The sequence below is a fragment of the Cebidichthys violaceus genome, unplaced genomic scaffold (genome assembly GCF_023349555.1).
Source record: "Cebidichthys violaceus isolate CVI_PGR_0920_01 unplaced genomic scaffold, fCebVio1.0.p SCAF_27, whole genome shotgun sequence".
Taxonomy (NCBI): domain Eukaryota; kingdom Metazoa; phylum Chordata; class Actinopteri; order Perciformes; family Stichaeidae; genus Cebidichthys; species Cebidichthys violaceus.
In genome coordinates, this window is record NW_027176450.1 from 5,659,885 (window position 1) to 5,672,128 (window position 12,244).

The following is a 12,244-nucleotide window of genomic DNA, read 5'->3' on the forward strand; positions in this document are numbered from 1 at the left end:
CCACCAAAAATACATCTTCCATATTGCTTTGATAATACTGCTGTGTATATATATGTACCCTGTAACCAGGTCGCTTCTAGTGTCGAGGTATTTTCTCTGTGTCATCATGTTTTCTGTTCTGCTTCTGCTTCGGTCTCAGAAATGAAAAAAGGTTTTATTGTTATCTTGGGGGGGGGGGGGGGGGGGGGGATTATCTACTATATGCCAAAAAAAAGATTTTCTGGATTGACCGTAACCAGGTTTGTCTGCAGCTGCCTCAGTCTGCTCTGTGCCCCCTGTAGCACCCATGGGTCTGTGTCGCAGCTCTCTAGTCGGGTAAATGTTTTGAGTATATGCCCATGATCACGGCCTAAAACGATAAAGACAAAACCATGACACGGACCTCTGTGAGAAAATGCATCAGAGTGGATGTCTGTGGAACAATGGATCAATGACCTTATCTCCTCCTAGCTGTGGCTGTTTCTGGGAGTTTGTTGTGGAAGAAGAGAGTGTGTGAAGAGAAGGGGGTGGCAAGGGATAGCCTCCAAAAGAACCCGTAAGATGAGCAGCTGCAGTTTGTTGGTGTGTTTGGATGCAAGGCTGTGCATAGTTTTTTTAAAAGGTCTGACGGCCTTCGTGCCAGTCGTCCATTCAGCGTAGAAGATCACTACGTCGAGGGCGGACACAGATCATTTGATGATGTTATTTCCAAAGGCCTTCCTCCTGTGCCCTTACAAGAGCTGTGTGGCTGTTGACTCTTTTTCTCTTTCAGATCTTCCCAGGCAGACCATCTGACCAGCAAGGGATTTTAAATGTTTAACAGATGTCACGAAAAGAGCTTAATGGAATAAATGACTGTGCTCTTGAATGTAAACATGTGGGACTTTCCCAGACACATTTACAGCAGATCTAATGTTGTTTTTTTCCCCTGGCATATTGAAGAAATGATGCAATGCTGCAGTAATGTTTAGGTCTCTGTCTCAGGTGGGACTCCTTGGGAATCTCTTTGCCCTGACGGGTGCTTTGCTTCTAAACTCTCAACTTTTCCTTTCAGGTTGCTTTTAAGAAGAGTCGGAAAAGTGTTTTTCTCTGTGAATACTGTTTGTTGGCAGAATGTGTCCACCTGGCAATGTTTTGCCTGAAAATGAATACCACTGACTCCCCACATATTCTTCTTTAGATTCTGTGAAATGTGTCATGGGCTATACTCAAAGGTTTACTACCATTGAACACAAGGTAGCGCCACGCTCTGCATGGGTTCAAAGTCTCTGGTCTCGTTTGTGAGTTTTTTCTCTTTGTGCTGTTTTTGACATGTATACCAGCTTGTAGACATGCTTGGCTGCCGCAGCTTTTTTTGTTTTTACTCCACAAACATAAGCTGTAACTGACCATCCCTTTCTTTCTCCTTTCTCTCTCTCTCTCTCTCTCTCTCTCTTTCTTTCTTTCTTTCTTTCTTTCTTTCTTTCTTTCTTTCTTTCTTTCTGTCTTTCTTTCTGTCTTTCTCTCTCTCTCTCTCTCTCTCTCTCTCTCTCTCTCTCTCTCTCTCTCTCTCTCTCTCTCTCTCTCTCTCTCGCTCTCGCTCTCGCTCTTTATCTCTCTCTCTTTCTTTTGTTCTTTCTTTCTGTCTCTTCCTGTCATGTCTTTCTCTCTCCTCACTTTTTCCTGAGCATGTCCAACAAAAGTAAACTCTTGTGTCGAGCCTCTGTCCTGTTTTTCTTTTCTCTTTGGATGTTTTCTTGTCTAAAGAACAGCTTTCCTCTTGTCTCAGTTTCCTTTTGCATTTTGATTAATCAGACACAGGCCTCTACCACGTGTTTTGTGACATACTACTACTGTACTCACAAAAAAGAAAACCTATATTGCATTGGGTTGACACTGGTTTGTACCTTTCCCAAGACATTGGCTGATTTACTACATGAATGTTAAGAATAGTTTCTCGCCAAGCACAAAGACAAGTATCAGGTTTGTCTCCACCGGATGCAACTCCAGTTTTCTATTTCTCTGAAACAGTCACACACTACGGCTACCTGAAGTCTTTTTATGGCTCAACTAGCTCATGCGTCATACGTTGACGTTTCTAGATTTCGATTTCTATATATTTAGTACTCTAGAATAAATATCTTGGCAGCACAGGATGAATTAGAGAAACAAGTTCAACTGAAATAAATTTAACTGAAGAATATCTGCTTCTCCTTTTGACACCTTTTTGACACTATGAACTTTCAGGTGGTTTCGAGGATAACATAGTCCAGACAAAATATATATATATATATATATATATATATATATATATATATATGACATAGTTAATTGGTATTGCAACTTGACAAAACTGCACACCTGCACAAGAGTTATCCCTGTCACAGATTTTTGCCCCTAAAACTCACCTATTATTGACCCAATAAAACCTGCGCCCTCGTTTGTTATCGCTGTTGTTATCCAGGTGTTGAAATTCAAAACGCACACGTGTCATGGCTGAATGTGACTAAAACTCTGCGCCCTGTCCCTTCTCCCTCCCTCCAGATCCGGGTGGTGAATGCATTCCGCAGCTCCATCTCCCTCTATGAGGGGCTGGAGAAGCCTGAGTCGCGATCATCAATCCACAACTTCATGACCCACCCTGAATTTCGGATAGAGGACTCTGAGCCCCATATTCCCCTCATAGATGACACCGACGCAGAGGACGACGCTCCCACCAAGCGCAACTCCGCCAGTCCCCGCAACGCCACGCCCACGCCGCCTTCACCCACCACCACCGTCGCCCCCACCACGCCCATCTCTCCCTCCCCCACGCCCGTCTCTCCCTCCCCCAACCAGAACAATAATGCTGTGGAGAGCAGCAACCACCTCCTCCCAGAGGGCCCCAAATCAGGAACCCCCTCGGCCCCGGGGAGCCCCCTACACAGCCTGGAGACCTCCCTTTGATCTGACCCCACACGACCCCCACTTTTCTACCCGCCACCAAGGAGCTCAACTCAAACAAAGCGAAGGAACACTTGGATAAGAGAGACGGAGGGCTAGAAGGAGAGCGGAGTCTGGTGAGCTTGGCTTGGGCTGGACTAAAAGAACAGCAAACATTCAGAGGAATGTACGGCTTGGTGTGGATGCTTTGGTCTTCTTTTCTTTTTGGTTCTTATTCAAACCCCGTTGCAACACAAGGCCTCTGTCTCCACCCCTCCCTCCTTGGTAACTTTTGTTTTTCTCAGTAAACAAGGGGTGAATTTAAACTCAGATTGAAAGTGACCTGTTTTTATTATTCTATTAATATTATTATTATTTTAATTGAGATGGGGAGGTCCTCCTCCTGGCTTGAAGATCATCTGTAAGAATTCTGAAAGAACCTTTTGCTTCTCTTTTATCTGAATGGTGTTGTATATTTATCTCTTTGGCCCTTGCTCATTCAAAACTTATTTCTGCTCCATTGGCTGTTAATATTTTGAGTTATTTATGTTTTTGGAAAAAGCAGGTCTGTTTACAAAGTTTGTAGATACTTTTTTTCAGTTTGTAGGCAAAAGAGCTTCCTGATGTATGATGCAGAAAACTGGGACAGAATAAAAAAATGAATGAGGATTATTTCAGATACTGCTGTATTTTCAGGAGAAAAGGGTGTTTCTATTGAAACTTAACTATTTTTGCCTGCAAGTTTTATTTGTTATATATTTGTAGATAAATGTAGAACCTTCTAGCCAAACCGATAAACACTAAGGCTTGTATAGAAAAGAGGTCCAGCAGGTGAGGGGTTTTCACAGGAGATGGGACGGGGAAGACAAGTAGGACCTCTGTCCACTAACATTGCTATGAATATTTACTTCTTCCATTTCTTCGATAGTTTTCACGTGCACAAAAACCTTCTGGAGTTCTGGATTCTCTTTTCATTCTTTATGTTGTGTTCAAGGATTTCCACATGTTGAAAGGTTCACTAATTAAAGGGAGTTGAGACCTAGTTCTGGGCCCGTATTTAGCAAGCATCACAGACTGACACCTAGAATCAAGCTGAAACAAAGTCTTACCTCGGAGTCGGCCGTGTGGTCCTCATGAAGCCTCCTACAGTCGCTTTCAGCAGGAAATAGAAGTAGATTTTTGTGGTTTTACAACACTTTGTAACGTAAAATTAAAATATCGTCTTGTAGTAGTTATTAGTCACATTCAAAAGAGGCTGATGGAGATTATTTGATGCAGGGAACACTCATGAGTGTATCAGTACTTTATGCATGTTAACGCTTACAATTTGTTTTTGCCAAAGCTCATAAAAACACTAAAATGACTTAAAGTTTGTCACCTTTTTTTTTCTTCTTTTTTTTATTACGACCATTTGAGTTGAAAGTAACGCTTAGTCAGCCAGTGCACCTATTTATTTTTCAATGAGAAGTTTATATAGACTCAACATGAATGTGCCTTGGCTACAATAACAATTTAGGCAATGCTTTGTCCATGCTCCACCTGCAGGTAACTCCTCACAGATTAAACACTGTTCCTCCTACAGCTAAACGTAGGACCAAATGAGCCTCGTTCTAATCCCTCTGGGCCAGTTGTGAAAGAGTTTCTCTCTCTGGATGCTTGATAAATATGGACCCTGGTCGTCTTTTTTTTTTTTTTTAATTGGTGCATTTAATTTGTTTTTGTTTCTCTCAGCAAAATGTTATCCCCCCTGCCATTGTACAATATTGACATTTGTTTACTCAGGCATAGAAAAAGTATTTAATTTAAAAAGGAATCTAAAAAGAAAGAACCTTTTAACTTCAGACTTTGTGTATTTAGATAGTGAATTATTGTCTTGGTCAAAAAAAGCAAGTGAATTATTTTCATATTTAATTAAATCTTTTAAGATCATGCCTTAGGGAATACTTAATTTTACTCCAAGTTCTAGTTTGTTGGCATTTTAAAAAACATGGGGGAAAATAGGCTTCTTTTTTTTTTCCAACCCTGTCCATAAGACTCCTTTCACCATGGATAAATGTTGCTGCATTTGATTTGTTTGTAAAATATTTTTGACACCTGATGTACTGGAAACGCTAAAGAATTGGACATTTTTCAAGAATAAAGTCTAGGCATACACTGGTATCTATCTGCACAGGGTACTTTATTTCATAGCGTTCCTTGGGGGAAAATAATTTTGATACAAATCATAATAAAAAGTGTACCTTTGTATTTTTATGACAATACTGATAATACCTTTCATCGTACGAAACCGATTTTGGATGATTTGACACCAATCACGTTATATGGGGAGGGTTTTGGCCACTAAAATGTGTGTTCTGGACTATTCATCTCAGGGTGCAAATGGTGTGAAAGAGAACAAGCCTCTGTTAGTTTGTATATTACCACACTTAATTAAATGTTTGGGATGGTGCTTGTCAACCATACAGGATGACTTGGGCAGCAGGCTGCACATTATTCCTGCAGCCTTCTGGCCATCTTCACCTTTAGAGCCGTGGACAGGGGAAGGAGTTCGAGTTGTTAAATCACAATGTCCTCTGAGGAAATGCTTTGTTTTACAGATGACAAAATAGCAGCTAGGATTGCATACAAAGTGAGAAATTGAAAAGACGAGCGGAATCCATATGAGGAGTTTGTTCTGTAGCTTCTTCCTGTAATGGGAAAGAATGTTTTTCCATCTGTTTTATGGATTATTATTTTTTTATCTTTTAACATTTGGAAATAAAAGTACTTCATGTCTGTTTATCTTGAGCATTTTAAATGGATATCGTGATTGGATTTACATTTGAAACTTGTCGAGTAATGTGTATGGTTTTTAAAAATAAAAAATGTATTTAGCCTAACTGCAGGGCTATGTTTTTCATTTACCATGCAGTATTTATTGGAATGGAGTTATATATTCAAATGAGGACCCTTACTTTCTGCAGTGAAGGCAAGCAAACCTCTCGCAGAAAAAGCTGCTTTTCTGCATAACTGCACAATTTCCAAATGTATTATAACCATTAGATTATAGCTATGCAACAGAGAAGCCAAACCATTGTTAAATGTACTAAAAACTCACATTCTCTGAATAGCCCACTTAAGCAAATACATGTTACAGCTGTAGCAGTATCTTGTCATTCTAAATGATGAAGTTAGAGCTTTTTGTTAGATTCAGATGAAGGGATAGCTGGACACTGGTGCAGGTTGGCAGTGAATATTGCACAATGCAGCTCTTGTAGGGAGTGTTTGGCCCAGTTTCTTTCTGTCTCTGTGCAGAGGTGAAGCAGGTGAACTGGAAATGCATGTTTATATCAAATCTATCCTGGGTTATCTCCTCCAACATATAGGGAAAAATGTGTATTTCAAAGTCTCTGAAAGGCATTTAATTAATTTCTTTTGCACAATTATTGACCATAACATGCTTTTTTTATTTTTATTTACGTCCCCACATCTCTTAAATGTTTGTTCAAGAGTGAATAAGAAATGTACTTTCCCCTAGACCTCTGACGCAGGCCCCTGCTCGAATATGACATGCATCTCTGCAACTAAGATGTCTATTTGAATAATCTTGGTATCTTACTAAAAATAAAACTTGTGAGATTTCTGCCATCCATATACTGTATATGTTACTGGGTCAGGGTCAATAAATATGGGACGCAGCATGAATGAAATATTTTATTTCCCCCTAACAAAATTGTACACACCAAGAGTGAATAACCCTTTGGATCGATGCAGTTTCAGCCCAAGACCTCTAGCAAACCATATCACAACATCTGAGCATTACAGAGACTGATGCCAATAAAGTGAAGCAGAGCAAAGTTGAGCGGTTTTAGTAGAGGCATGTTAAGGACCAATCAAGAATGGCCAAGTATGCATGCACATGCAAGGAATTTGACTCTGGTTATTTGTGTCCCTCTCAAAGCACATATGCAGAAATAGAAATAGCAGCTAGGGACAACAAAGCTAGACAGATAAAGGTAGAGAATTGACAGTACTGTTATGTACATAAGTAGTAAAAACGGAATACTATAGGTATATAAAAAGCACCAATAACCAACAATGAAATAAGAAATAAAACATCTATATACAAGTGAAGCTTTTGTTACGTTGTAAACTGATTTATCAGTTCATCATAGTTGTTTTGGCGTATCTGTAGCGCCTCCCAGTGGGGGGAAGCTGAAAAAGCTTGTGTAGTCTTTCCTGCTTGGAGGCCGATCCAAACCACACAGTGATGGACGTGCAGAGGACAGACTGGGCTGTTGCTGTCCAGAGGTATATTGGCAGCTCCAGGTGTGGGTGAGTACTTCCTGAGCTGTAAGTAAAGTCATGATATAGTATGTCAAAAACAGTTTTTAGCATATGTTATGTCGTATAAAAAGTCGTACAACATTATGTTAGAAAAGGCATAGTATAGTATGTCGAAAAAAGTCATAGTATAGCATGTCGAAAACAGTCATGAAAAAGTAATGAAATAGTATATTGAAAAAAGTAATAGAATTTTATGTCGAAATGGAAAAAAGTCATAATGAAGTCATACTATAGCATGCATTTGCATTTTTCTCAATGTACTCATACCGAAAAAATAATATGGATAACAATAAAAGCAGTTATAGAATTACTTCAACAATTAATAGATTATCAAAAATCTTGAAAATCTTGTACATTTTCATTAATCGACTTTAAATTTCAGCTCTAGATAAAATGTACAATATAATAACATTACATGTCGTTTCACATCCACACCAGCAGAGAGCAGTGGACTCCGCTTGTAGCTCTTTTAACAAAGAGTGTGTATTGTTGGGGTGAGTCGCTCAGTCTTGGCTTCTTGACGGGTGTAAAAGACCTCAACTAGGTACGCTGCTGGGATTTCTCATTCTGGCGACAATTATAACTTGACGTCTTTATCGCTGATCAAATTGTATAAACGCGTGTGGGACCCGGAAGTTGCAACCGAGTGAGACGTCCGTGCTCTTCCTCCTTGTCGCAAACTGTCGTTCCTTTCCGCTCTGCATGTATTCCTTCTGCAGCAATGGACTCTAAACACTGGGCGAAGGTCTGCTAACCACAAGTCGCGACATTTCTGTAAGTGCTGCAGTCTTCTACAGTGTCAGCCTCTTAAAACAAACACAACCTGCAGTAGAGCCAGTTTAATGGAGTATTAAAGCTGTGTTTGGCTCTCGTAAGTTGGACGTTATTCGATGTTCTCCTTAAATCGCTCAGTTTTTAGCTAAACTTACTGCATCGTTGAATGCTTAATCAGCCCACACAGATGCACATCACATTATCATGCTGTATATTAATGTGTCACTGTCAACAATGCAGGTTTGGAGGCAGCATCACTCCTGATTACGCCTCCACTTACTATACTGTTGCTTTTGTCTTCTGTTGTTGCTCGTGAACCCCATCTCTCAGAGGCAGGAATGAGACTCCATCACCCCTGAGCTCAAGATGAGAGAGTGGTGGGTTCACGTGGGTTTGATCTGCATCCCGCTGGTGGCCGTCTACCTTCACATCCCGCCCCCTCAACTGTCACCTTCCCTGCAGAAGTGGCACAGCGCCGGGGAGGTGTTTCACTTCAGAGGCAGGGACATTTTCTACAGAGGTAAGAGGGGGATTTGAAGTGGCCTCCATGCACATTGGTATTGCTTAAATTACATTCATGGGTCGTCAAGAGTCTGGTAATGGTAGTCAACTGAGACTAGGGCTGACAATAGTCAAACAGGGAGTGCAACAACATGACAGAAGTACAGTACAGTGACACACATGTGCTTATCATACATGCGCTTCTCTTTACTCTTCAAACCAGATTCCTATGGTGCTTTGGGAAGCTCTGATGTCATCATTCTGCTCCACGGCTTCCCTACGTCCAGCTTCGACTGGAACAAGGTACCCACTGCACACGCTCAGTACACAGCTAAGCACCATTCAAAAAACAAAAAAACTTCTTTATGTGACAAGTTTTCTGTTGTTGTTTCTATACAGATCTGGGAGCCTCTCATTCAGCGCTTCCATCGAGTCATTGCACTGGACTTCCTGGGTTTTGGCTTCAGTGACAAGCCAGTGAGTTAATTTTGTGCCAGTGTAAATGTCTTTGTTTTATAGATAAACACTCTAAAAAAAAAAAAAGATTCTAATGCTTCCTGCATGATGCTCTGTTACTCCTCTTAACACATGTTTTTCCATCCCAGCGACCCCACAGCTACTCCATCTTCGAGCAGGCCAGTGTGGTGGAGGCCCTGGTGGCTCACTTGGGTCTGAGCAACCAGCGAGTGAATCTGGTGTCCCATGACTATGGAGACACTGTGGCCCTGGAGTTGCTCTACAGGTATGTGTGTGCCACTATATTCATGCAAATGTCAAAAATAGAGTATAAATAAAGAATTGCTAACCACTGTTAGTTGTTTTTTCTTTTTCTCCCAAACAGAAGTGACCAAAACCGCACAGGTCACCTGATCTTCAACAGCCTGTGTCTTTCCAATGGAGGTACAGTGCCTCCTATTGTTTTCGGGTCATGTTGTAGATTGCAGGTCAGTGCTGACTCTTTTATTTCCAACAGGATTATTCCCAGAAACACATTACCCACGTTTGGTGCAGACGGTGAGACACCTTTGTTTTCTTCATCCTGCTTTTCGACTCATGTGGAATTTGTTATATTTTAAAAAGTAAAATGTGGTTGATTGGCTGTCAAAGTTCTCACTGTGACCTTTTTGTTTTGCCTCCAAAAGCTTCTGAAGGACTCTACTATTGTGGCTGCATTTCTGACGCGTCTCACCAACTATAAGATCTTCCAAAAAGTGTAAGAGAACCACAGTTTTGTTTCAAATTGGGAGATTGAAATGTGTGTGTGTACCAATATGTAAGTGCATAAATATATTGTTTTGTTTTCTGTTGACTGGTAGGATCGGAGATGTGTTCGGTCCGTACACACAGCCCACAGACGCTGAGTTCTGGGACATGTGGACAGGTTTACGCTACAACGATGGCAACTTAGTGTTAGACAGGTGTGTGTGTGTGTGTGTGTGTGTGTGTGTGTGTGTGTGTGTGTGTGTGTGTGGTTGCTTTGTATTCAAATGGCCTTAATTATCTTTGTTGCTCTTCATCTTTGTTTACTCGTTTTGTCTTTGTCTCTCTCAGTATTCTGCAGTTCATCAACCAGAGATCAAATCACAGAGAGCGGTGGGTGGGCACCCTCACTTCCACCATCGTCCCACGTGAGTTCACTGTGTCATCGTGGCATGTTTGTTGATAAATCAGAGGGTGGAAGCTCTTTCGTGTAGGCCAAACACTCCCTTAAGGTGTATTAACCCAGCAGCCTCGGCCAGAGAGCCGCTGATTTTAAGCTGCTTAGCCTACAAAGAGAAGCCTCGTTGTCCATCTGTGATCCCGCGCTCAGGACGTGTGTGTGTGTGTGTGTGTGTGTGTGTGTGTGTGTGTGTGTGTGTGTGTGTGTGTGTGTGTGTGTGTGTGTGTGTGTGTGTGTGTGTGTGTGTGTGAGTGAGTGAGAAAGAGAGACCTCATGTCAGATGCAGCTAAAAGCTATTAGCCAGGGTCTCTGAGCCAATTCTTCTGAATTATTGTGTCAGTGAGTAAATGTGGAGGGTGGTTAAGAAAACAATGCATCATCCTGCAGTATATCAGTGCATATCTGCACCAACAACTGATCTGTCCAGACAGTCTGTTCTCCCTTTTGTATCACTCCTCCATTCCTCAGTGTTCCTCCCTCCATCTTTTCCTCTGTGAGCCTCTCACGCCCCTCTTTGTCTTTCAGTGCACATGATCTATGGACCCCTGGACCCTGTCAACCCTCATCCTCAGTTCATCCGTCTTTACCAGTGAGTGCCCCCCGCCTCTTATTCTTTAGCCCCATTCAGATTATCGGAAGTACTCTCATATCACAAACTGCAGGGAAAAATGTATCTTTTCAGATAATCTCTTACTTGAGGAAGATCTGAATCTTACAAAATTGACACTTTAAAAAAACCCAACAACAACACTGTAGGGAATCTCATTTCTTGTGTTGTCTACCAGCAGGTTTCAGGTCACCTGTTGCACCGTGTACCAGGGCTTACTGTGGAATCTCTATCTATTCTTTCCGGGGGCGTTAGGTCACATTTATCAAGTTCATTTTGGAATCTCTTTCATTTCATTCGTTTCTGCTCATTTGGGAATCTCGTCTGTTTCTGAGTCTTTCCTCAGAGGCCTAACTCAGTGTTGAACCTGCACTCTTGAGAGGCACACGCTTCTCTGCTCAGCCATCTTTCGCTTATGAATTACTACTGGGTTTTTCTCCTAAATAGAACAGGAAGCATTCAAGAGGACAAACTGAAGTTACTCCAGGCTGGATTTGAACCAAGAACCTTTAGTGCTATGTAGCATTTACGTTTCCACTACACCACATTGAAGATTATCTTATTGTGTCTGTTTGTTCTCATGAATGCAGCAGTTTTCAATCAAGAGGACAAACAGGAAAAACAGAGAGCTGGAATTGAACCAACAACCTTTGGACTGTTGAGTCTGAGCTGTAACTACTACACCATGGTAAAGATAGAATTGATAGTTCAGTTTATTGTTGTAAATGCTGCATTCAAGAGGACAAACTGAAAAGAATGGTTCCTGCTGGGATTCAAACTAACATCCTTGTGTATTTGTTTGCAATAATCTCGTTTATCTTTATGTTTTATGTATCTTGTTCCTGCAGCCATCTGGTCCAGAGGTCGACGATCACCATTTTGGATGAACACATCAGTCACTATCCTCAGCTGGAAGATCCCACCGGCTTCCTCAATGCATATTTCAATTTTATTCACTCTTTCTGAGAGGGTACCAAATGCGACACCCCCTGTTCGTGAATTAATTCATACTCTTAACACGCTGTTTGGTACTTTTTCAGCACTTATTCATAGTGATAAAAGGTCACATGTGACGCCAAGACCTTTCCTAATGATTTTAAGCAGGAGTTATGCTGTCACTAAGCTGTGACTTTTGCATCAGATTTAATCACCAGTGATGGGCTAATTGACAGCATCAATTCCTAAATTGTCAATTAATACCATGGAAAACATCCAATGTGAGCTAGAAACATGAATAATTGTACTAAATGCAAGTGAATTACTAATCTGATGGTGACAGTGTTAATTTATGGATCATCTTTCAGCATGATACTGAAAGTTCTGTTGGGTTGTGTGATTATTGAACATATCTGTGGGACATCGTTTTGATTCCCTCCACAGCTGCATTCTGAGTGAATTTTTTTCTTAATGATTTTCTACATTTTTCTTGATGTCAATGAAATGCCTAAATGTCAGCTTTTCTTTAAATAAAACTAGTTTTGTAAAATAAAAAAAAG

General features: G+C 41.0%; 2 protein-coding genes across 6 annotated transcripts in view; both read left to right on the plus strand.

Annotated features, from left to right (window-relative positions):
- Positions 1-5,040, plus strand: part of atp2b1a (ATPase plasma membrane Ca2+ transporting 1a) — a 33,014-nt gene extending 27,974 nt beyond the window's left edge. For 2 of the 4 annotated variants that reach the window (XM_068721409.1, XM_068721411.1), the window contains one exon: positions 2,503-5,040. In XM_068721409.1, the coding sequence (XP_068577510.1) occupies positions 2,503-2,904 (402 nt within the window). In that variant the 3' untranslated portion in view covers positions 2,905-5,040. The remainder of the gene's footprint in view (positions 1-2,502) is intronic. The other 2 variants (XM_068721412.1, XM_068721413.1) reach the window with 2 other exon arrangements.
- A 2,659-nt stretch (positions 5,041-7,699) lies between these two features.
- On the plus strand, positions 7,700-12,243 carry mest (mesoderm specific transcript). Of its 2 annotated transcripts, XM_068721195.1 has the most exons (13): positions 7,700-7,980; positions 8,311-8,500; positions 8,705-8,784; positions 8,881-8,958; positions 9,087-9,223; positions 9,323-9,381; positions 9,455-9,495; positions 9,624-9,694; positions 9,798-9,899; positions 10,033-10,109; positions 10,667-10,730; positions 11,339-11,436; positions 11,597-11,686. In XM_068721195.1, the coding sequence occupies exons 2-12, from the start codon at positions 8,347-8,349 to the stop codon at positions 11,385-11,387; spliced, it is 912 nt and encodes a 303-aa protein (XP_068577296.1). In that variant the 5' UTR covers positions 7,700-7,980; positions 8,311-8,346; the 3' UTR covers positions 11,388-11,436; positions 11,597-11,686. The 2 variants fall into 2 exon arrangements, with proteins under 2 accessions (XP_068577296.1, XP_068577295.1); XM_068721194.1 differs by lacking the exon at positions 11,339-11,436 and having other exon boundaries at positions 7,702-7,980; positions 11,597-12,243.
- Position 12,244: the final 1 nt, after the last annotated feature.

What these genes read in the sequence shown, in the direction of transcription:
- mest (XM_068721194.1), top strand. Translation starts at nt 8,347, where the DNA reads ATGAGAGAGTGGTGGGTTCACGTGGGTTTGATCTGCATCCCGCTGGTG. An exon ending in CAGGGACATTTTCTACAGAG is followed by an intron (nt 8,501 to 8,704) that starts GTAAGAGGGGGA and finishes TCTTCAAACCAG; the next exon opens with ATTCCTATGGTGCTTTGGGA. An exon ending in CACTTCCACCATCGTCCCAC is followed by an intron (nt 10,110 to 10,666) that starts GTGAGTTCACTG and finishes TTTGTCTTTCAG; the next exon opens with TGCACATGATCTATGGACCC.